This window comes from Pezoporus flaviventris, unplaced genomic scaffold (genome assembly GCF_033815535.1).
Source record: "Pezoporus flaviventris isolate CSIRO_AGI_PZ_B2104156 unplaced genomic scaffold, CSIRO_AGI_Pfla_v1 ptg000041l, whole genome shotgun sequence".
Classification (NCBI taxonomy): Eukaryota; Metazoa; Chordata; class Aves; order Psittaciformes; family Psittacidae; genus Pezoporus; species Pezoporus flaviventris.
This window is the reverse complement of record NW_026892589.1, coordinates 6,588,364-6,609,285: the sequence shown is the minus strand read 5'-3', so window position 1 is coordinate 6,609,285 and position 20,922 is coordinate 6,588,364. Positions and strand designations below refer to the sequence as shown.

Below are 20,922 nucleotides of genomic sequence, written 5' to 3'. Positions count from 1 at the left end.
GAATAGGCCCAACACTACAAACTTTAAGGTTGTGCCCGTTTATGCTACAACACCAAAATAATGTGACGTACAGCCAGGAACATGGATACCTTTATTTTTGTTTTCACTTCCCAGCTCAAGAAAACAGGTTATCACTTGCAAATGAGCAAGAAACACAACCAGACTGAGCAGTAAATCCAAAATGACAGATTCCAAACTGCTGAACTGGGGACCACATCCTTTGGCATAATAAAAGATCATTTAGCAAAAGTGATGTCTTGATAAAGATGATCCTGGCACTAGCCCAATCATTCATTCCTTCCAAGGTTATATAAACCTCACAAAACTGTAAATAGAACTTCAAGCACCGTTGCTGATGGGAATGCAAAACAGGAGGGGAAATGGATATTTGTTTTCTCTGAAAAGGCCATGGAATGCAAGCCCATTTCCTCTGTGCCTCTTTCCTCCCCAGACCTTTCCCAGTCTGAACCTTAGGGATGATACAGAGATGAAGGGACGTCATAGAGGCTTATCTACACAAGATTCAGCAAAGCCTCTTGATCTCTTTGGGACAACAGAACGAAAAAGTTAAAAATCTATTTGTTTTTTTTTTTTTCAAGTTCTAACCTAATCCTCTGCAACTTCAGCAGCAGTTATTCAGAGGTGATTCATCCCAGAGGAAACTTCCAGAGACTGTCCCCTCCAAGAAATTCAAGACACCCTTTAAGCCATGCTGTATAAAATACATTACATACATATATATTAAATATTGTGTATACACTTTCCCAGAGTGGCCAGAATATAATAATGTTCCTGACAAGGGAACACTTCCCCCGGTTTCCAGGGGAAATGGTTATAGGAGATTTTTTAAGATGCAAGACTGGACAAACTGTCCTACAAAGATATCTAAGTTTCTACTTAACTACTTCACATATGCAATTTGCATAGTTCAGATAACACGAGAAACAGCTATGACTTAAATTCTCAAAGTCTACTGCCTGAATCTTGGAATCATTAAGAAAGAAAAGGGAAAAACCAAAAACCAAACACAAAACATTCTTTAAAAATGCTCTTGACATTTCCAAAGCACCTGGTATTGCTGGTGCCAGCTAATGGCGTTCTGTGGATTTGCACTCACATCAATAACAGGGAGGCAGTTAGTTTGCGTACAGAACACTTGCAAAGTTCCACTCTCTTAAGTGCATGACCAACAAGTGTGCTCATGTTCCTGAAATAAAGTTATACAGTGATGAAGATGCAGCCCATTTAACCACCAGCAATTCCTATTAGTAACTACTAGTTATGGTGATAGTCTGCTGCTTCTGCATTTTGTTTTAGGAAAATTTTTTGTTATTTAAGTCAACATGCCAGGGTTAGCCAGTAGCTAACCAGGGTTGGCTATTTTTAAATAAGGATGTTATAAAGGAAAAAGGAGAAGCGCAGACTGAAGTAACTATATTTCAAAAATTTCCATGTATGGGAGTCAATCTTTCACCTCAGAAACACACAAAAATGCTTGTAGTTTATTTCTGACTCCAAATCACTGCATATATGCATTGATCTTTTAAGTCATGCCTTCTTGCATTTATGGACTTGGATCCAAGCTGAACTGGATAAAAGCATGAACAGAAAAACCACTCTTCCAACTGACAGCAAGTCTTAAGTTTTCACAATGCAAGCAGTCATAAGTATTGGCAGTGTACTACTTGAATTTAAATACTAGGCTAAAAATTCTCACTCTTTAGAACTTTAGCATTAAAATGTTATGTTAAAAGGCCCCGTAATAGTTTGAAACCGGCATAAGAAATAAAAGATGGAAAACACCAAATCCATAAGTTGACTGGTACAACAGAAATACTACGAATTTTGCTGCAAGTCAAAATTATGGTTAAAAATTCCATGATATAATTAATGTGTGTGTTTTTTCACACTCAACAGCCTTTTTCTACTCCATAGCCACAAGATATAAGAAATTTACTGGTAACATGCTTATAGTAAGCCATGTACATCTGAAATGACATTAGAATATCATATGCTGTTCAAAGCAGCGTATGTAGCTGACAAACATAAATTGATTTCAATATTTAAAAAATAGCAACTATCCTTCTGGAAAATTAGCATACAAACTGGAAGTGATAAATACCCTGCCCACAACCAAGAGACCACATGCTACCTAGCATCCACAGTATGCAAGTGACTATAAACAGAATACTTTTTATGGGCAACTTGTATGTTCAGATTAGGTCTGTCATTCTTCACAGCTCCAATCTTGTGCTCTGTAGGCAGTAGCTGACGTAAATACTGAAGCTGGAACATAGCAAGCTACATTAAAGAACAACAGTTCTAGAAGCTCCCTCTTACCTCAGCCTCTTTCTGCTGGAGGATTCTATCCTTGTCTACCACTTCTTCTTCAACAGGCCTGTTGAACAAAAGAGGGCATCAATGGTATAAGATACAGAAGTAAAAATCTTAAAGAACAGATTCAAGGCTCATATTTCAGCTAATGTAACAACAACAAGAAAGCCTACATGATTCCACACAGAGGAAATTCAGACATTCTTAAACTTGTGCATCCTTTTAGTAATAAGCTACCGGTATCTCATACTCTTATTATTCATTCTCAATTCCTAAAAGTTGGGTTTCTTCACTGCTACAGGGATTTTTGGCTGCTTACTCTAATCAAGAGATTCTCTCCACTATCCATGGTACAAAAATCAATCATTAAAAGAGCTGTGTAGGCTATTTCCTTCCTTATGATCAAAATGGTTGGCCAAATACTTGTAAAGTATTCTTGGGGACAAGAATAAGTCTCTATCAAAAAAGATGCGGCACAGATAGATGAGAAATAACTATTTACAGGTGGGATTAGTTAGGAGGAAGAGCAAGGACAATGTCATAGTGTCAAAAGAAGAGATTGCAACCAGCAGAGCCCAGAGGCGCACACACACATACTTACTTGCCAGTTCGTTTTAGTCTCTCTGAACGGAAGTTTTCATAGTGCAAGTCTTGGGTCACTTCCTGCAGGTCCTGCATGTGCGTTCTGGAAGATGCAAAGGGCCATTGAAAACTTTGTCCTTCTTGCCGAAAGGAAGAAAAACACCCTTTTATCTTCTATTTTTGTTTTATATAATGGATGTATCCAGGGAAAATAATCCTTACAGACCATGCCTGCCATAAAGCTAGCCAGGGTTCTGCTTTCATGTTATTGGTCTTTAAATTATACTTCAGTGCCTCCCACCAGTATTCTTCAAAGACTCAAAGTATGCTGTCATCCTCTTGCTCACCAGTTACTTTATAGGAATTATTGATACCAGTCCTTGCAACATTAAAAGACTTGGGGAAAGTTATTCAGAAAGATTCTTTAATTCCTAAAGTATTTCTTGACTTTTAAGTATTCTTAAGTATAACTTGTAACTGAGAACTAGGTGGAGCTCCTCAACTCACATAACATTTGACATTGGCTAACAATTTCCAATTGCGGAAAAAAAATGCTTGCTGCCAATGACCAGCAGAGGGCAATCCCGGCCCAAGAGAAACTGAACTCAAATCCACAACGAAATTCAATTTTCAACAATAGCGAGACATCATTAAAACAAAGAGAAAAAAAATCACTTATAACCATCTACACAGGCAGAATATCCGTATCAGCTAAAATCATAAAGGGGCAGGGTATCATATTCAAAAGATTTCCTATATTGCCAAGAAAAACGAGCTTTGGCCTTTAGAATACTCTTCACAGTTCAATCAATTGCTTTGAGTAGTATTTTAAAAGCCTCTCTGCCCCACTCAGTGCACTGTAAGAAAACGTCAATTTATACATAAACCCAACAAATCAGTTCCCATAAGGCATAAAAACTGTCATGTATATCTGGCAGTGTAAAACACAGAAAGTTATTTTCCTGAGTCAGAGAATTACAGCAGCAACACAAGCTGCAGGGGGCTCAAAAGTCGCTTACAGAGCCACCAGAGCTCATTCGGATTTAAGGAGTTCATGTTTTTATACATCTCCAGTCATTGTGACAGTTACATCACCACAGGAGATGGGATAATTTTACCATTACTCACACCAGCATTGTGCGCAGTTTAAGGAAATCATTGTGCTCTGGATTTTCAACTTCAACAACTCCCCAGGGATACAGACGGCCTCTGATTTTCTTCCCTTTCACCTCAATAAGTTGATTGGATCCAATAACAGCAAAGGGAATGCTCGCCTAGTCGAGACAGAGCAAAACAAGTTATTGTTTTTATTTTTGACTGGTTACTTTGTTTTGTGATTTGTTTTCTTTTAAAGAAAGCACAAAGAGTTTTAAGTAACAGACAGGAGATGGGGAAAGAAATGCTGACAAGGGCACTCTACTAAAATCCTTCCACATCCAACAAATCCTATTCTAGGCAATGCAACCTCTCATTCTTAACACCTGTAGTTCCGTTAGGATCAGTTTGTCTTAGCAGAGGCATGAAAGGAAATGACACTTTGCTTTAGGAACACTTGACTGTTGTTGAAGTACAGTTTGGGCATAATGTGTCATCTGACATAACATCATGCATGGAAAAGAGCCAACAGAAACATACTTCAGATACAGATTAAAGTAGCTAGAGAGAGAATTTCAGATACATTCTTCAAGCACCTTTGCCAGTATCACAGCACAAAGAGGAAATTACTTCAGCAAAACCTTTATTATCTGCTCTAACAAGAGGAAAGTTGTTAATTAGTATAGTAACCATAACACACGGACATTTGCTTGCTTGTTAAAAGGTTTGAGACAGAAAACAGTGCAAATCACAGTTCTTGGTGAAGTGTTGCTTACATTTAAAAGAGAAAAAAGTCACAACACGCTACATTTGGAATTGTGAAGAAGCAGAGACTGGAATCAAAAGGATTATGATTCAGTCAACATTCAAAGAAATTTCAATTTTCACACATTTTTGAGGAATAAAGTCTCGTTAAGCATACTGTAGGCTTGAAGAACTACTACAGAAAAACAGTAAGTTAGGAGCAAAACTTGCCTTTAGAACTCTGGTTTGTTCTTTAAACTCCTCATCTTCATCAGAATCTGCATCAGGGAGCTGATAAATCCTAATGCCATGCTCCGAAATCTCATCCAGAACCTGAAGTTTACAAGGAAGGAAGAATAATAAATTCTTATTTCATCACAGAGGTGTTAAGTTAAAAATATATACATTCGATTTACTGGTTTGTCACAGCTAGAAAACTCAGGATGCTTTTCTGCTTTAAGTAGAATGCTTAGAAATAATCATGAGCAGCAACACAGTTTTAGAAAACATAGCAAGTAAATCATAAAAAAAACAACAAAATGGACTTACATGGAGCATAATATAGAAGCAGACAAAACCAACTTGAAGTTAGTATGAAAAACTAAGTAAAAACAATGAATTTGGAGGTGTCAGTTACAGCATCAGAACCATAGAGCCCATGTCAAAGTATATTTTTGTGTATTTGTTAGGCACAAAAGTTTAGAAGACAGTGCCTCTTGAATCAAAAAACACAAAAGCTTAAACCAGAGAAAGTTACTCAAAATCCACCAAGAGAAAAACCATCCAAAAGTGTTCTTTATTGCTGCTAATGTCTGAGATTGACATTAAAAATGCACTACTCTGTATTCCTGTATACATTCTTTTCCTAATGAAATCACTGCAGGGGTAAGCAGCTAGCATAATTCCAGGCCTTTGGCAGTTTCAAAAGGTGGTAGGAGTCAATCCTTTCCTCAAAACTGAACAGACTGCTTCTGCTGCCATACTATTCAAAATATTTAAGTCAGAAATCCCATCAAATGCACAAGATTTTCTTTCTCTGCAGAAAGTGTGGTGGTATGAGGAGAGCACGAAGAATGCCGACATCCCACAATAACTCTCTTCAAAGGGATCTTGACTATCTCAGCAGAAGGTTAACTTTGCAGACTTCCAAGATAAGTATTCCCTAACGAGCTGCAACTGTAACCCCACAGCCAGCACCTGAACCAAGCAGCAGCACTACTGCAGCAATGAACTCTTACAGTAGATAAAGTCTGAGCAAAATCAGGATGGAGTTTGAGGTAATCAAAACCATGCAGGAAAGCCTATATAATGACTTGTGCTGTCATTACTACATATATTACTGGACATTAACTGGATAATATAAGTCTTAATGAGCCTTCTCCAGAGCATTGCAGGGTTCCTTGATCCTTTGTTGTGATGGCAACCGATAGCTACAGTATAAATAAAACTTATCCAACCAGAGCTTGATTATCAAACAGCTGTTTACAATAAAACAATCCTTCAGACCACTGGAAGAGGAATGACCATGTATGAACCACAGCTATTCCCATGACAATATTTTCTTGCCAGGTATACAAACATCCCACGCTCTCACACGCGCGCACACACAGAATAAAGCATTATGAACCCCCACCTACACAGAGAGCAATACTTTTAAAAGAAAAAAGAAATTTGGGGATAAGTGTTGCCAAGAAACAATCAACAGTTACATTCACCCAATTACATCTAAATCAGTGCAGGTTGCTCTGTTTGGCAAAATGGAAGACAGCTGAATTATCACCAAATGATAACAGAAGATGCACAGCTGGGATAGGTGGGACAGCGCTGCAGTGCTATGCCTTTAAGCAGCTGCAGAAAGCAAGAAAGCACATTTAACCTGGCTCAGATCTTAAAGATAAAATGCCAGTGAAACAATAACGGGAAAGCCAACAGCAAGGGGTGCTAGAATAATATATTACAGCTGTTAAACCAAGTGCTTTCCTGAAAGGAAAAAGAATTGCAATAAAAACAAACTGCATTTTATGCTCCTAACAATGTAGCAGCATTTTGCTTCTTCAAATCTGAATTTTATTGGCCTCAGAGGGTTCTGTGTTCCTAAAGATTAGCCTTCCCATGGGAAATGAAAAAAAAAAAAAAAAAGAGTCAAAATATTAGTTCCCCTCTCATGAAGTCATTCTTTTGAGCAGGTTTCCTTAGCAGCCGTGCATGGCACAGCCTGTGAAACTGCCTTGCATTTCTTCCCACTCAAGAGTTTTTAAAAAATAACTTTGAATTCCAGAAAGACCAAACAGGAATTACTCCAAGCTGGGTTTCCTTCGCAAGCACCACAAACTGATCTTGCTGCAAGCGGCAAAACAAAAACATTTTACTTTAGATTGATGGCCAAATGGCTGAAACATCTGAAAAAAAATAAGACTTCAAGCTGCGTCAGCAGAGCAGGATTTTGATTCTTACTCTTGATTAGAGATTCTGTTAGCCAAGATGCTTTGAGTTAGAACAATATACAGGAGCTAGACTTTCAAAGCTTTGGAACCACATTATACATTTGACTTAACATAAACTCACAGTTTGTAGAGTAACCTCTGCCAGAAGCAGAAAAATAATGAAGATATGTTTACCTGTTTCCTAACCACTCCCTCAGAAGTGCCATTCATCTCGCTGTACTTAGCCAGCGCATAGATGTGGTGCCCATCTATGTATGTCCAGACTGCTCTGAAGACTAGTTAGTTAAAAGAAACTTTGCTCGAACTGGGAAGAACTAGACATGGATTAGCACTGAGTATGGTCAAGAGAAGTTACTTTTAAATTAACCTGTTCATCACAGGATATGTAAACTAGGATTCATCTCCATCTTCCATAATAAGACCTACATCATAAACCCTCAATCTAACATCACTTACAAAATTGAACTGAAAACCAAGCAATTCCAAATCCACACTGGGAAACACATTCACTTGCACTACTGCCATGCTTCAGTTAAAATTCAGCAATAACACCACACAGAAGTAAATGTTAAAAGTAGGTGCACTATGCTATGCTTGACTCTAAGACCCCAACATCAAACAGCAGATAAAATGACAAAACAATTACAGCAAGTATTGAAACCTGGTAATTATATGTTGTTCTTCCTTTCACCTAGGAATTGATTTTGTGAAAGATGACTGTAGCTAGAAGCTATTTCTATCAGTTTATTTTATGTATTTGAAATGACAGAGCAGAACATTCAGATTCCCAGAGAATTATATTGTAAAATAATGAATATTATGCTTAAATGCCTGTTTCAAATCTGTCAACATCATTCTGCTATCAAATGCTGAATGAAAAAATAAGTACCTACGAAAACTGAGCCTGACGTACACTGCTGAAAGATCAAATACAGTTTCTTTATAAAAAGTAGCAGCTCCACAAACAATATTACCATTAGATAAAAATCTTTCACCAAGTCAATTACAGCCACTGAAAAAGAGAAGCAATAAAGCCAGCAGAAACAGAAATCTCTGGTCTGTTGTTTCCCTGAGTTCTTTCAATTTGCTCACAGTACCTGTCATCTCCTCAGCATTTGTGGAACAACAAAATAAAAGCTACAAGGCCTGAACAGAATTATTCCCTGGAAGATCTTGAGGTCCTTTTTAAACCAATGAATGTCCTTTTTTCCTTCCTCTTTTCACCTAGTTCATCATAAAGCTGGTCACTTTTGTATAAACAGCTCTTGCCACCTTCAGTGAATGTTTGTCTGCACTGCAGACAAGGTTCATCCAGTCACAACTGCCCTCACTTTAAACTTCCTCAGCTACAGAGAATTTATTCCATTTCTCAGGCAAGTTTTCTTTACATCACAACAGCAATGCCAGCAGTACCTCACCTTGCCAAACTGCAGTTGTTTACATGCCTGCACAAACCAGTCACACCTTTGTGACACTGGTCCACCCAAAAACCCGCCAAACAAACCCTCTGAATTTAGGTTAAGATCAGCTAAGTGCTGGTCTGTAAGCATGAGTTTAACTATACTATTTTCCCAGTTAAATAAAGCTGTTCTCCCTCAAACAAAACAAAAACACACCCTCACACAAAAGCCCTTGGAATAAAGATCCAATACCTATTCTAAAGGACTACTGAAAGCCAGAGGGTCATAATAAAAACATCTGTCACACCCTCAGTGACAAATCAAAAAGTGGTAGTATAAAATGATATGAAGATATAACATAAAAGCTATCATCTTGCCATGAAAAAAAAGTTTGCAGAGTCTGGCACAAAGTATAGGCTGCATTTTAGAAGTACTAATTATACTTCAGGCATAAGTTATTAAACTTGTAACAATTCACAGGCTTTCTAGGGTTCAAATCTGTTGGACTTTACAAGTGAATGTACTGGAGGCAACAGAACCTTACTTGTGGTCTCAAATTTTACTAAGCCACCTCTCAGCATTATAGAGTCTCACCATTCCTTTGTTTAACAAGGTGCATGAAGTCAGTCTGAATCAAAGAGGATAAACAAGGGAAGATTAATCTCATTATAGAATAGTTTATCTAAGGAATGTAAATATTTAAACAGGGATTAGATTTAAGGTAAAAAACTTGTACAGCCACAAATTTGTAATTTATTTCTGGAGAATTCACTACAATGTCTTATTTGGCAGAGGCTGGGCTGCCTTGGATAGGTTTGACAAAAAAAGCCCTTCAAGACAGCAAGTAAACCTTCCAATGCAAAAAGATTAATTTTAGTACCACTGTCTGGAAAGACTTTCTCCAATGCAATCCAGAGTACGTCCTTGTATTTCACATGAACAGACAACTTAGTAGGAAAAATGGATACAAGACATAAATTTTTCCAGAACAATGGAGCTACAGAAAGCATCCTGCTAATATATTAGCCCAACTGTCCTGCCTTTACATTAGGGTTTTAGTTTGTGTCATGGATGCACTTATGAAGCAAGTTTCCAGTCACCTCGACTTAACCATATTTTGCTACAAACCACATAGCACAGACAGAGCACACAAACCAAGTTTCTTTTGAATGAAACTAAAGATATTATCTCAGAACATGTCTAATGCACTTCCACGAATAATGGACATTCGGTGGACTGGACTAAACAAGAGCTAGTCTGAAACATCTCCATTACATGCACTTCAGGATGACCTGAACCCTCGTTTAACAGTTTTGCCCAAAACCTGCTCTATTAGGGCACACTGCTTGTTAAGACAGATGAAGCCAAGAACGGTCACCTTCTCAGCAAGTGTCACTGGTAAAGCACATCACTCTGCAGTGAAGATTTCCCACCTCACACTTCCTGAAGATTAGGTGTTTGGCCAACACCACTCACTCTTCTTCAGTTTGAATTTACTTTACATTTGGCTTTAACATTTTACGGGTTGCACTGTCCCATGACCAAGTGTTAGACCTACTCTTCTCTTCAGCCTTTCTCTCTCCTTCAGAGTCAGCGTGTCAGCCTTGGCAATCACAGGGACAATGTTGACTTTTCCATGAAGAGCCTTCATGAATTCTACATCTAGTGGTTTCAGCCTGGATAAAAAAAAAAGAGGGATGGGGGTTTGTGGGTTTTTGTTTGGGTTTATTTATGTTATTTTTTAACAAACAAAATGTACTAAAACTTACTTCAAGTATCTACAGAAATAGTTTTTCCAGAATAAATTAAGTAAGAACACTTGCTTATCAGCTTAGTTGTGTAAAGGTTGAATTGAAATTAAAATTATCACTACAAGATAAATAGGATATTACAAGCTCTCTGTTTCTGAGTGATAAACAATCTAATACTGAGTGCTTCAAAACAATATTGAATGCCAAAAAGGGGACAAAGCAGAGGAGAGCATTAATCCCCAGAGACCATTTTAATTGCTTTGGCTAACTGATAGTATGGGAAGTAACTCAATTAACATTAAAGTTCCCCGTTCAAGTAATGAATGAACTTATGAACAAGACATAATGCCCTAAAATAAAAGAGCTCAGGAGCTTTTACTTACCCATGCCCAAAGGGAGAGATGAAGTAAAAACAGCAATGGACTCTGTTGTCTATAATGTGGCGCCTGTTTAAACCGCTCTCATCATGAAGGTATCTTTCAAACTGGTTGTCAATGTACTGGATAATTGTTTTGAAGCTGTGTTACGGAGGGAGGGGGAAGAGAAAGAGAAGCATCATAGATCAGCTTTAAATTAATAAAGAGATAATTATGAAAAGTTAAGAACAGGAGAGAATCATACTTTTATTAAGAACGGTTGTTACAAAAATTCAACTTTTAGCATTTCATTATCAAAATACTTTCAGTACAGATACAAAAAGATACTCTGACAGCAACCACTGAGTGTTTATTCATGCCTAGAGCTACTTGAAAGTGTTACTGTGTCCACTGGATAAAAAGTTCAAGGGCAAGCTCAGAAAAAAAAAAAGCACTCAGAGATGAGACAACACAGGCAGGAACAGAAGATTGATATTTTTTTCTGGGTTTGGGGGGTAGGGGATGAGGAATTGTTTTTAAACCAACTGACAAATGACATATCCAGGATATCCTCTTGATTTACAGCCCTGACCTAGAGCTAAGTTTCTATAGTTACCTATGAAAATTCTGGTATTCTAGTCTGCTTGAATTACACACAAATACATTTGTAAGTCATGCACGCAAGAATCACATGATTTATTAAGCTATTTTTGTTACCTTACAGACTCCTACTCTGTTGGCAAAGAAAAATAATTCCTGCTTAGTTCAAGGCAATTTGAAATATGCACTACAAAGATGTAAAGGAACACAAAATTTGAACACGTAGATGAATCAGACACAAAGAGCTGTGACTAGAAAGAGAAAACACAATGCATTACTAAGAAGATTGCTTTAAGATATTCCAGAGCATGGAGACACCTGCAAACAACATTAATATAAAAGGACACTTTATATTAAGTGCTGCTGGAAAAGGGAAATGAACACACTGATGAAGATAAGATTAGGCAGATGATTGTGTGTCATGGACATATCTTAAACTACTTGAGGAAAACCTGAGCAGAAAACCTAGCTTGAAAAATAGTATTTCTGTTGTTGAGAAAGTGCAAATTTGACTGGAGAAATTTCAGGAGGAAACATACAAGAGAACACAACACAAATAGTAGAATTAGTAATCTGGAAAATGAACACATAGAATGATGGCAAATACTGTGACAGCAAATACAAGTTTAGCCCTGGGCTGCATGGCTATAATGAGGATAATGAAAGGAAGCAACACGAATGATGGAAGAGATCTTGGAGGGAATTTGATTTTCCAAAGTTGAGCAAGCTTTTGAATCTAGGAGGAATAAATACACACACAATTATATCTGCAAGATTTCTAGGTCATACCACAGAAGACAATGCAGCAAAACATGTATTAATACTGAGTTTTGACCTTAGTGCTGCTCAAGTCTTTAAGAGCCAGCATCTAAATAGATAAATATGTTGAAAAAGGACAACAGGGTTTATGCTCCTGTTGACCTTTGCTACTCTCCTCTTAGCTGGTGAAAGGTAACAAGATGAAGACGTACAGATATTAGGACAGAAACCAAGAACGAACAATGGGAAAGCAACTATCACACATTTCTCTGGCAATGTAATCAGTTTACGTGCAGTTTTCTAGCTCTAACTGCTATAATTTTCCCTATTAACATGGCCTTAGTGTCCTGTACCTCCTGACTTCCGGGAAACACCTGGCTTATACCACTGTGCTACCATTACTTAGGAGATAGCACATCCTGTATTGTAACAGCAAACAACACAACCATTGCATTTAAGCCCACTGAGAAAAAATGAGCATTACCAAGCTGCCAAAACCCACAAAAATCAAATTAATATAAGCCAGTAAAAAAAAAAAAAGAAAGCTTGCAGCAGCCAGAAAGGAGCTAAAGAATGACCTGTGACACTGCGACCAAGATGAAATGAGGCCTATGATCTGCAATACCTAATAAGTTAATATGTAGACTGCTTTTGTCACCCATCCTTTTGAGGCCAGATTTGATTCAAGTCTGTGCATAAAGCAATCTTTTGTTTCCCCTCCTCTCCTTAGATCCTTTCTTATCTGTCTTATGAAAGATACTACTTTAAGGACACACTTCTCTTATGATACAATTGTCCACATGCATGGAACAGCCATCCTATGCTTCAAACCTCCTACCATAAAGAATTCTGCTATTCTCCAAACACATATCTAAACAGATAAAAAGAGCATTCCCAAGTATAGTCTGATTCTAGATTACAGAACTCAAGCTAGCATGAACGCTTCACACAGAATCTAAAATTGATCCCTGTATTTAACTGCAGTTAACATTCACCTTTCCTTATGGGCTGTTTTAAGTTCAACAGCATTCAGAAAACAAAAAATAATCTACTTTAGAGAATTCACTGTACTAAATCTAGAACTCATTTCCCAATTCAACACTGTTATTCTTCTAATCCAGGAGGCCTCCTGGATAAACTGCTGACAACATATAATCCTTGCTAGCACTACTTCTGTGATGGAAAGTACATAAAAAATTGACCCCAGGTCCCATCCTTGAAAGTCAAATTCTAAAATTAAGCTCTTTCATCAATGCAAAGCCAGAAACCAAAAGTCTTAAGAAAACCTACTCAGAAGAAAGATATCTGAAATACTCTCAGCAATTGCTGCCTCCTAACAGACATTGTACCAGTTTGATTTACCTCTGTTCAAAAATAACCTTAGCAGAATTCATTACCCTGAAGAACAGTCGGTCTGCACAAATTACAGCTGTCCCCAAAATGTGCTTTATAATGCTTGGATTGAGATCAGCACCATCTACTGGTTAACCTCAACTGCAGTGAACACAAACATGAATTCAAAAAACACAAATTTGCTGCTTCCTCTGAACTAACAAGGAAGGAAGGTAGCTGCACTGGGTCAGTCTTGACTACAGTTTGAAACAAAAAGTCCATCCATCCAAGTCCCTACGATATCCTGTAAAGACTTTGTCAAAGTTACATTCATCAGGGCACAGACAAGGTCTTTTCATGGGATATAAGAAAACAGGACTAGAAAGACATAACGAAAACAAACTGTATCTTTTTATTCTTTAGTATATAGGTACAATTTGTTCCCATAATATATTATGTTTAAGATTTGTCACAGAAACTACATATAAACCAGTAAATTGTTCTACTGGGTCTGAATCATCATGGAATAACTCTGTTTAGTAAGCCTCCAAAAAAGAAAGGGGAAAAATCTGAACACATAAGTCCCTGTGAAACATCTTAACAGAATAAACAAAGGGCATTAGAACACAATCAACAAGAAGAGCTCTATGTAACACAATACATGGGCTGCAGAGCTCTTAGCTCCAGCGGAAGGAAGCTTTAGTCAACAGTGCACAAAATAAGCAAGGCCATGCTGCAGTCCAGAAAGATGCCTTCGTGTTACTCTGAAAGATCCCCCCTCCCTTTTTTTTCAACTTAATAAAGTAGGAAAAGTGAGAGGAAAATAAAAATCCCACTCCAACTTCACTTCCAAACTTTCATTTAGTATATTATATAACTTCATTGCCTTCACTTCTGCTGTTTCTACAGTACACCACTGAAAGAAAAGAAAATCCATGTCTGATAAGAAAGTTTTTCAGAATGCTCCAGATAACACAACATTCTGTCAAGAAAAGATCACAAAACTTTCTATTGGCGTTACAGATGTTTATTTTATCAGCTATTTTCCTCCTTCCTGCTTGTTACTTTATAGAACTCAAATCAAACAGTATTAGCTTTATGCTCCCTTTCTCTGCACAGTGACACTTTGTTTTCCTTAGGACTACCCCACACACACACCACAAAAAAAATGTGAACAAAAACTAAAGGATAAGCAAAATAAATATCGTTAGCACTTCTTAAAAGACAGGTACGTAAAAAAAAAATAATCAAAGTTTAGCTCCTAGTTGCACTGGAATAATTCAGGCATCCTATAAGCACATTAACATATCTCATCTTTATTTGGAAAAAAGTTATCTCAAGATCAGCTCTCCACAATTAAAGGGAAGTGCATCATGATGATGATTTGGAAATTGCATTTATGAACAAACTTCCTATTTTACCAATTTCTTTCTTCTTGATCTTTCTTCTAAAGCAATTGTCTATGTTGTGTGTACCTGCAGACAATTACTTCAGCTGTTATATTTAGTCCAGAGACAGCTAAGTAGTAGCTGCATCATTAAAAAAGCAATTCTACCCAAAGTGCTAGTAGTGCACATACAGGACAGGGAATTAAAAGTACCATATTAAAAACATGGAAACTGAGTAAGCCAGAGATACAGAAAGTAAAAGACAAACAAAAACTTCCCTTCTGTCAGAGGCAGCTATAGAGACAAAAAGTTGACCGCAGCTGTCACAGAGAACCTTACTGGAGAGAAAGCCATTAATTTTGAGGGAGAATCATAGACAGCCTAGAGAACACTAACCAAACGTTTTAAAGGGTTTGAAAGTTGTTAGAAAACATGAAGTTGTACAAAGTAACACAGTTTTACTCGGGATGTGTATTTTAGGTAACAAAAAAAGTATGAGAAGCTTGATTTGAAAGCTCACACAAACGAAACGTCATGTCACTGATGATATGAAGATGAGCGCTCAGAATGCAGAAGTGCTCAGAAAATTGTGCTTAACTGCAAGGACTTAGAAAAGACCCTCTACTATGAATTCAAGATAACATCCCATTAATATTAAGAATAATGAATCTGTTGCTTCCTTTTAGTACATCAAAGTTATCCAAAGACCACTAGCCAGATCACTTAAGTTCAGAGAGACAGACACACTAGTGTTTTGTAAGATACAAACTATCAAGCAAAGCAGTATTTACACACATACCAGTCCTGGCTGTTTATGGCATCTCCGTATCCTGGTGTGTCAACTACTGTTAAACGCAGTTTCACCCCTCGCTCCTCTATCTCTACTGTAGAAGCTTCGATTTGAACCGTTCTCTCTATTTTCTCTAAAATAAAGGAACATTTTGATTGTTATTGTGCCTATCAATTGCTGCAGAAATCCCTGCAGGAGAGAGCAACAGAGGAGGAAATTAATCTGAAGTGTATCGTAGCCAATGCGACATAAAATATTTTAAAGGAGGAAACAAGTTAGCTAGTCAAAATTTAACACCACATTTTTGTAAATAAACTAGAAGCAATGAACTAAAAAGGCGGGATTTACTCATGACTGCATGAAAAAAAAAACTAAAATATTCAGAAGCATGCTGAATTCTTTGTCAAAATCTATTTACACCTCTTAGCAGGATTTATGGCTTTATAGGCCAAAAGCATTAGAGGAAATGGGGATTAGAGTAAAACCGCATTTAGGTATATTGTCAGTATGGGAGGCTGGAAGGAGCAAGGGAGGTGTTGGTTATTTTAATAATGATAAACAGCAAAAGCTGAGTCTTTGAAAATAAAATGAAAAAAATAATAGCTCAAAAATACAATGGGGAGGATTAAAATACATCTAGAAAGGGTCTCATGGGTGAAGGTCTCATCAGAATGAAGCAATGATAATGTAGTATTTCATAGGGTATATGTTAAAGGAACTGCAAAACCATGTTTACCTGCAGCTCCAGGAATGTAACGCTCTGGATAAAGATCAGTCAGGAACAGACTGTTAATTAAAGTGGATTTTCCCAAGCCAGACTCACCTACAAACAAAATAATTCAGGTTATTAAGCACATACACCTCTTATTGCAAAGCACCTCCTCTTTCGCCAAGCCTGCATTACGGAGGAAAAGTAATCTGTTCATCAGGATCCACCCTAGCTTTTGATATAAAAACATCAAAGGTTCAGCAAAGTACTTTTAAAACCACAGGAAAAAACAAGCCTCTAGTGTTTTTATAAACGTTACATGAAAATGCTAAGTTCACTGTACTAGATTTCATAGTAAAAGCTGAAAGGTCATATGGCACTTGACTATACATCTAGAGATAGTTTGGTTACTTCAGGAAAAGAAAAGCTTTCTTTTTTTCATTTAAGCTTAACAAAATCAGGAGCTGTAACTCTCCCATTGAAAACTTCTGAGACCTTTAAGGTTTTTCTAAGCTAGAAATTGAATCTGGAACACTGTTAGGAGGGAGAATGAATAAAGCAATCCCAAATTAAGAGAAGCTTTGCACCCTTATAGTCCGGCTACATATATCCTATGAAAAATGAAACAGAAAATAGTAAGAAAACTATTCAAAATTCACCTGAGAAGTTCCAGTCAATATAAATTTTTCCCTACAAAGTAATGAAGTTAAACCTGTACAAACAGTTATTATATGTGAATTTCAAAAAGTCCCCTTTTTCCTAACCCAAGGGATCAAAGGAGTCAGCACTTAGAACAATTGGCCGTGTTATTTTAGAGGCTACTAACACCTAATCTTAGAGATGGAAGAGTTATCTGTATTTATCATCCCAAACTACATGAAATCAAAATCTCTACACTTATCACAAACTACCTGGTTATTTCACAGACCTTGCTGAACGTTCTGTCACCAAATAAACCCAAAAGGCACTACAGTGCAAAGAGTTCTAAGGAAGTGTTATACATTTCTCATTTTCATTTTTCCATAACATGTCATTCCAAAGTAACCACTACAAAAAGGCGACAGTACTGTGGACTCCCTTTGCACTTGTATAACATTAAGCTGATTCAATGCAAGTATAATTCAACACATCACTTAAAACAGTTTAGTGCCTAAGGGACTTTCCAGCAGACTCCTACAGGTGCTCATTCACAGAATAGGCAAATTACATGTTTAACGATAATATCAGCATGAGTCAATATGGAACAGCAGAAAACACAACAGCAGCATCACCATTCCAACAGCAAGATATTCACCATGTGCATTCATGCCTTCTGATGGGGAAATAGGAGTGAAAGAAAGATTAATCAACTATCCCTACCATCTGACCATGAGTCAGGATTACAAGAATGTCCTGTTGGCTCAAAGTCATCATCTTTAATCACTGCAAATACTCATTCCTACTAAACATGACAACATATGAAGAGCTCCAATTAGAAAGTGCATAGAGGTCCAAAACATTTTCTTCTGTATAAAAGTCAACAGCTACATAGGAAGACACATGTCTTTGTGAAATAAATTTTGTTGTTGTTGTATAACAGTCACAAAGACTTAAACAAGGCACTTACCAACCACCATCAGTGTGAATTCAAAGCCCTTCTTCACGGATTTCCTGTGAACCTGGTTGGGCAGATTTGCGAATCCCACATAACCTGCTGAGTCGGAAAACTGACAAGAGAACAAAAGTTGAGTATAAATGAGATCCCTTTCCTCCTAAAAAGTTGAAAAGAGTTCAGTTGATTCTATACAATAAAGTGCAGAGGTACATAAAACACATTGAAAAACAGAGAATTCAACTATTTTTTTCCTGCTATAGCAAGACAGACCTTGAAGCAGGCCCGTTTACCAAGCAGCCTGATACAAACGGGAATCTGTAAGTACCTTGGGTTACTTATAAACAAATGTCTCTTCTCAAATAAAGAATCTGCAAGCTTGCAAGGACACACTATTATTAATCTTAAACTGTAAACATGGCTAAAAATCCCCCAGATTTTAAGCTAGAGAACAAAAATATCTGTTCAAATTCAGGACATGCTGCTACTACCTTTTATAAAAATACATAATGCATACTCGTATGTAGAAAAACAAGAACACTGTATAGTAATGCAGAGATTACCAACATACAACCACACAGAGATCTAGCTTCTGCTTGTTAAGCTGTTCACCTATCTTCACAATGGTTAACTTCTAACACAAAAGCAGGAAAAAGAAACATATCTGAAAAACTTATCAAAGAGATTTAGGCTATAAAAAGGGCAGTGTGCTTCACCATCTGTTATCAATTGACTGAAAAACTAATAAGAGCCTAAAAAAAGAAGTGCAGCCACTTGATTTAGGGACTTCTGAGTTAGCTGGAACCAAATTATCTTTATAGATGAGTTTATGACGAGAACAGTTTTTATACAATGCCATACTTCCAGTGGTGCTGGGGAGATCCAGGGGAAATCACTTAAAGGGCAATAATTATTAGCTAACAATCCTTTAAAACCCACTCAGAGAAATACATGAGAAATGAAGGTTTTGTCACATTAACTTTCCTTAGATAAAGGCACCATTCTAAATATGTAAGCAAACACTGAATGTCCAGCAATCATCTGAAAGCCTATTTCTAGAAACACATGCAAGCTCTGTTTCTACTAAGCATATCCTTTTGAGAACCACATATGAAGCAATAAGGTATCATTTATTCACTGTTTTACCACTTCAATAAAAACACGAGCATTTTTAGAAGTTCAACAGATTCTAAACAAAGTTTTGGCCATGCAGCCATCTCTTTACCTTTACTTTTTCACCTGACTGAGACATGTTTCTTCACTCCAAGGTTCAGACACTGGAAAATAAAATCCATAGTGCAAGTTAGCTAACTTGAGGGTTACATTAATTTTAAGTTTTAATTGATCAATTAAATATAACCACATTTTATTCTAGCAGAACAAAATGTCACATACTCAAAGACGAAAGAATTAAAAAACAAGCCATAATCCATATAGTGGTTTATGTGAAGCTATTCAGAGGAAAGTAATTACACAGGATTATCAAACCCAGAATAGTTCACTGAAATACTTAAAAGTTCTGAAACAGATCACTTTAAAACTCAAAAGCATTAAAATTCAGTATCCTTAAAGATCTCTCATCCTTCCTGTCTTTAAAGAAGGAAAAATATCTACCAGAAGCTAATGCCGAGTATTCATGGTACTCCTGATGTAATTTTGTTAAAAGTTCTGATTCTGTAGTTAGCTAATAAACCCCAAAATCCAAATACTCTGTTCCCACCCCCCTGTACAGAACAGCATAAGGAAATCCTTCTTCCTTCCATTTTTACACTTTCCACTTTGGAATTATATTTTTCTTAAAGATGGTTTCACATAGGTAAATGTAGTGTAAGTGTTGTCCAAAACATGACATTTGAGAATCATTACTATATAAAGCAATTATCCTGAGAACAAGATAAATCTGGGATTTCCAGATAAAGGTTATAACATTATTTTCAGTCACTTCAAAGTACTATCACTGAACATGAATACTACACTGGCAGTTGGCTAACCCACAGTGGACATAAAATTTCACCCTGATCTGAAGGACTATCAGAAAGATGTGTTCTTTAGTTTCAGGCACAGAACAGCTGGGGTTTGGCAAGCCCTTATCTTTTTGCTCAAGGATGTTAGTTGTGCTATAGATTAACTATCACAGCAATAGCAAGGCCCTTTTATTAAAAGCAGCCACAGCACTGACCGGAAACACGGAAGCGGCAGAAGCACTTCACAGTTTTGTTTGTTGACAACAGCTCTTGGCCTGGGGAAGCGGGGAAGTGACCTATGCAGGCACCTGTGTGTTCAGACAGAAATGCTTTCCTGTTGGTTAGCTGTAGTCATTCTAGCAGGATACAGTCCAGTTTCTGACACTGGCAGTCTGACAGTCAAATCCTAGCAGAGACACACTAAGCTTTGCACTGAAAGAAAAGCTGAAGTTAATTGCAACTTGGAGTTTTAAAGAAAATATGTCTTCAGCTCACATGGCATTTCGTTTGCCCTGAAGCAGGCATTTTAAATCCTGGCAGCTGTGCAGACACCAGCCACCCTGTAAGCAAGGAAAACTGGTTTTGTTTATTCCTCCAACTTCCCCCCATGTGCTTGCTAATGAAGGCCTAATACATCCATTGCCTATAAAATGAGGAGGTCCTGATCCTAATCATCTTCTGATCACCTTCAGTTGGGTATTCCTCAAAACAGCCTGGGAAACATCCCTTCAGAATGGTTTTGAAAAAGCCAGTCACAGCCCCACTGAGGGATGTAACTCATCGTTCTGTCCACATCTTGTTTCTACATTTAGAAACCTCTGTTGCCACCTTGTCTATAAAATCATAGACAAGGTGACATAGTAATATAATTACTATGTTACAAGTAACATAATTCAAGAGTTTAGCAAAGTTCCTAAGCAGTCACTGAGTGTTTATGTAGCTTCATCTTCTTGGCCCATTTCCCACAGTAAGGCCAGATGAGAAACCTACCAGAGCAGCTGCTATAGTTAAACCTGAGAAAGGGGAGCAATTCAGATTTAAATATGCATGGTAAATTCTCAAATGACTCCTGCTTTAAACCCA

The 20,922-nt window shown here is 37.3% G+C and overlaps 2 protein-coding genes across 3 annotated transcripts in view; both read right to left on the bottom strand.

Moving 5' to 3' along the window:
* The window catches only part of COMT (catechol-O-methyltransferase), a 363,225-nt gene extending 363,043 nt beyond the window's left edge, over positions 1 to 182 (bottom strand). The window contains exon 1 of the mRNA XM_061465605.1: positions 160 to 182. The gene's annotated coding sequence lies outside the window, so the exon portion shown is untranslated. The remainder of the gene's footprint in view (positions 1 to 159) is intronic.
* The window catches only part of LOC133275569 (septin-2), a 36,429-nt gene that overhangs the window by 11,762 nt on the left and 3,745 nt on the right, over positions 1 to 20,922 (bottom strand). For both annotated transcript variants that reach the window (XM_061465603.1, XM_061465601.1), the window contains exons 2-11: positions 19,101 to 19,152; positions 17,891 to 17,990; positions 16,312 to 16,398; positions 15,585 to 15,708; positions 10,734 to 10,868; positions 10,158 to 10,275; positions 4,987 to 5,088; positions 4,045 to 4,190; positions 2,936 to 3,019; positions 2,341 to 2,398 (exon numbers count right to left, since the gene is read on the bottom strand). In XM_061465603.1, coding sequence (XP_061321587.1) covers positions 2,341 to 2,398; positions 2,936 to 3,019; positions 4,045 to 4,190; positions 4,987 to 5,088; positions 10,158 to 10,275; positions 10,734 to 10,868; positions 15,585 to 15,708; positions 16,312 to 16,398; positions 17,891 to 17,990; positions 19,101 to 19,127 — 981 coding nt within the window. In that variant the 5' untranslated portion in view covers positions 19,128 to 19,152. The remainder of the gene's footprint in view (positions 1 to 2,340; positions 2,399 to 2,935; positions 3,020 to 4,044; positions 4,191 to 4,986; positions 5,089 to 10,157; positions 10,276 to 10,733; positions 10,869 to 15,584; positions 15,709 to 16,311; positions 16,399 to 17,890; positions 17,991 to 19,100; positions 19,153 to 20,922) is intronic.